At 44.7% G+C, this 3,925-nt stretch overlaps 1 protein-coding gene across 1 annotated transcript; it reads right to left on the bottom strand.

Moving 5' to 3' along the window:
- Positions 1–615: 615 nt before the first annotated feature.
- On the bottom strand, positions 616–2,886 carry LOC132044989 (uncharacterized; the record flags this gene model as incomplete). Its single annotated transcript, XM_059435520.1, has 3 exons — positions 2,773–2,886; positions 2,500–2,670; positions 616–783 (listed from the first exon to the last, which is right to left on the bottom strand). Coding segments are annotated over exons 1-3 (453 nt in total), but the record flags the coding sequence as incomplete, so codon positions are not given.
- Between the last annotated feature and the right edge of the window lie 1,039 nt (positions 2,887–3,925).

Raw genomic sequence — 3,925 nt, 5'->3', positions numbered from 1 at the left:
ATAAGTCGAGCTACCAATACTAGTTGATTTTAACTCCAAGGAATGCGCTACAATGTTACCTGCAGGATGATACATAATGGTGGTGTCATAATCCTTAGCAACTCCATCCATCTCCGTTTTATGAAATTAATAATACTCACAAAGGTAAACACATGTTGAAGAGCGCGATGGTGATGAAAGTCTCTGATAGACACTATAAGAGACAGTGCCTCCAAATCTTTAAATTAGAAAATATGACATCAACTCAGAAGTCATGAGTGGGATGCTTTAACTATACGTGAATATTTGGTGTGCAGGAAGCATAAGCGATGAATTCTCTTTTCGCATCAAAAAACAACACCCAAACTGAAAGGAAAGCATCACGATAAACTATAGAATCCTTGCCCTTTCACACGGGCGAAGATAAAATAGGAGTCGTAGTCAATAAAGTATTGAGCTCTTGGGAAGATCTCTCTCACACTCGTTGAAGCCAACGAAAAGTACCTCTTTTTGAGTCAAACGGGTCAAATGCGAAGTAATAAAAGCAATCCCCTTCCCGAACTGATGGTAGTAACTGCCTAACCCCACAAAGTTGCGAATCTATGCTGTTGATGTAGGCCTGTCCTAATATCTCACTGGCTCAATCTTCTTAGGATCAACCATAATCCCTTCTTTCAGCACTACATGGCCCAAGAATGATACAGACTCTAGCCAAAACTCACACTTAGAGAACTTGGCATATAACTCCTTGTCTCTTAGAAACCCAAGAACAACCCTCAAGTGTTTTTTATAATCTTCTTTGCTCTTCGAATAAACCAGAATGTCATCAATAAACACTATCACAAAACAGTCTAAGTATGGCTTAAAAATGGCATTCATTAAATCCATAAAAGCAGTTGGGGTATTAGTAAGCCCAAATGACATAACAAGGAACTCATAGTGCACATATCTAGTCCTGGAGGCTGTCTTAGGAAATCTTCGACCCGAATCGTCAATTGATGATAACCCGATCTCAAATGAATTTTCAAAAACACGGAAGCCCCCCGAAGCTGATCAAATAAATCATCAATACGAGGGATGGGTACTTATTTCGGATGGTGACTTTATTTTACTGGCGGTAGTCAATGCATATCCGCATAGTCCTATCTTTCTTTCATGAAAAGCATAGGAGTGCCTCATGGGGAGACACTTGGACGAATGAAACCTTTACTAAGAAGATCCTGAAATTGTTCTTTCAATTCTCTCAACTCTGTTGGTGCCATCCGATGCGGCGGAATAGAAATAAGAAGGGTCCCTGGCTCTAAGTCAATGCAAAAATCAATATCACGGTCTAGTGGCATGATTAGCAAGTCTGCGGGAAACACTTGCGCAAACTCACCTTCTTCTAGGGTAGTGATAGATAAATGGTGGGCCCTACTATCACGAATATGCACCAAATAAGCCAGACATCCCCTATCAGCTAGCTTCTTTACACGAATAAAAAATAATTTTTGTTGGGGAGGGACTAAGGTTACCCGCTTCCTTTCAGTCTGGGCACCCCGAGGGCATGACTAAGGTGGCTTGTCTTGGCATGACAGTCCAGAATTACATGATAAGGAGCTAACCAACTCATACCTAGGTTGACATCAAAATCTACCATGTCTAGAATCACTAAGTCAACCCAGGTGCCATACCCCATAAGTGTTATAGTGCAAGATTGATAAGACATCCTCTACTACAAAGTCTCCAGCGGGTAGATACATGTATAGGGGCATCAAGCAAATCACAGACCATATCAAGACCCATAGAGAAATATGTAGACACATAGGAAAATGTAGACCCTGGATCAAACAATACAGAGCCATGCAGTGACATGCGAGATGTTACTGTGATTGCATTTAAGCCCTCACATGTCGATACGCCGGGGGAAGCCATAACAATGAACCCCTCCGCCACTAGCTTGCAAATTTCCTGAAAATCAGCTGCCCTATCCCCGAGATTCACCCCTCACCAGAGCTAATGTCCACCTCGCAATTTGGAGTGTTTGGCACTTGATGCGAGCCACCGATTTCACCCATGGATCTGTCCCTGGCGATGGCTTGGACCTGGGAGGGCGGCCCCGACGCCACGGCCCTTTTATGTCTAAGTATGGTACAACTCCTCTTGAAGTGACCCATCTCACCACACTCAAAGCATCCACGGTCTAGCGTCGGACGCTGAATAGAAAATGAAGAAGCCGAATAACCACCATAGTGCGGAAATCGCTGCGAACACCCTGGCCGACTGAGAGAGTAGGCCCTGTGGGCCTCCAACTAAAGCCTCCATGGCTAGGCAGAACGAGCGTCCCAAGTAGACTTGGGAACTCTAGCGAGAAAGAGCCTTCAGAAACTACCGCCCCTTTCGGGCCTTCTTCTCTCGCGTACTTATTATAACCCCGTCTTTCCTAACACCTTCGGCCGGTCCAAACATGATCCACCTCTGAAGGGAAGCACACGGCGCAGGCTGAAGAACTAACAAAGGCGAAAAATGATGTTCACCTACTCGCAAATCACGAACTCTCTCCTTAGTAGGTAATAGCTGGAAAGCATAATGAGACAGAGAATGGAACTTGGCCTCATAAGCAGCGACTGTCAAATTACCCTGTTTATTATTACTAAACTCATCATACCTCCTGTCCCTCAAGGTACGAGGAACATATTTCTCTAAGAAGACCTAATACAATTGCGTCCATGTCAACAGAGGCAATCTCGCTGACCTACACTTCATAAAAGCCCTCCACCAAAACTTGGCATCTCCCAAGAGCTAGAAGGTCACAAACTTAACACCATACTTCTCCACCGCCCCAATCTGATGGAGCCTCTTTTGACGGTCCATGATGAACTCATACGCATCCTCAGCCTCAGTGCCATAGAAGACAGGAGGCTTCATCTTAGTGAACCTCCAAAACAAATCATGTTGGTCAGCGAAAACACCGGCCCTACCACTGGCTAGGAAATACCCTAAGTCTTGGAGCCTCATCTAAACGTGGTGCCATAAACTATGACATGTCGTAGCCATGGAGCACGAACTGCGTCACGAGGCGACCACCCAATCTCACACCCGACGGCTTCAACGGTAGTACACCATCTCCTCGGTCGGACCATTCAACAGATCCAACACTTGGCCCATAAAATCTTTCACCACTAAAGCAACCACTACCACTGGCTGAGCTGGCGCTGTTGCAACCTTTGTTGCCTTATCTAGAACTACCTAGGCTCGGGGGACCCGGTCACGAGCACGACCGGTACCGAGGCCCTTTTTACGCTGGATTACTGCCCGCGCCTGCCACGGCGGCTATGGTCACACAGCGACCTCCACTTGTGACTGCCCCCGGTCGCCTAGCCTCACCCCGGCTACGGCCCGGCTGTGGAGGGTACCTCATTTTGCGGTACCGCTCTTTGCCAGAGTCCTCACCATGCGACGAAAATAGAATGAAAAGTCGAAGACCAATTTGAATCGTCCGGATACCAATTGGAATCAAGTAACATGAAAGAAAGAATTTGAATTTTCCTAGTGCCTCATAGCCTCTCGAAGATAAGTACAGACATCTCTATACCTATCCGCAAGACTCTACCAGACATGTCCTTGTACAACAAGATTGATGAACTTAAAGCTCTGATACTAAATTTGTCATGATCCAAATAGTCGTGGTGACACCAGCCTTGCTTCTCGCTTGTGGGTGAACCATCCCCTTGACCAATTATCATTTAATTTATCAATTATAAAGCATTCAAGGATATAATAATAGTCATAATAACCAAACTGTCTAGTCATGTCATAAATAAATAAAGGTACGGAAATCCTAACTATTATAGCCCCCCGAAAATCATCGTACACAGACTCTAAAATATAACAGCCTAAAGAATGAACAACTATCTATAAATGTAATTAATGTCTGAAATGAAAGTAGACATCAATTAAGAAAGAT

This window comes from Lycium ferocissimum, unplaced genomic scaffold (genome assembly GCF_029784015.1).
Source record: "Lycium ferocissimum isolate CSIRO_LF1 unplaced genomic scaffold, AGI_CSIRO_Lferr_CH_V1 ctg5738, whole genome shotgun sequence".
Lineage (NCBI taxonomy): Eukaryota > Viridiplantae > Streptophyta > Magnoliopsida > Solanales > Solanaceae > Lycium > Lycium ferocissimum.
This window is presented reverse-complemented; position numbering and strand designations above follow the sequence as displayed.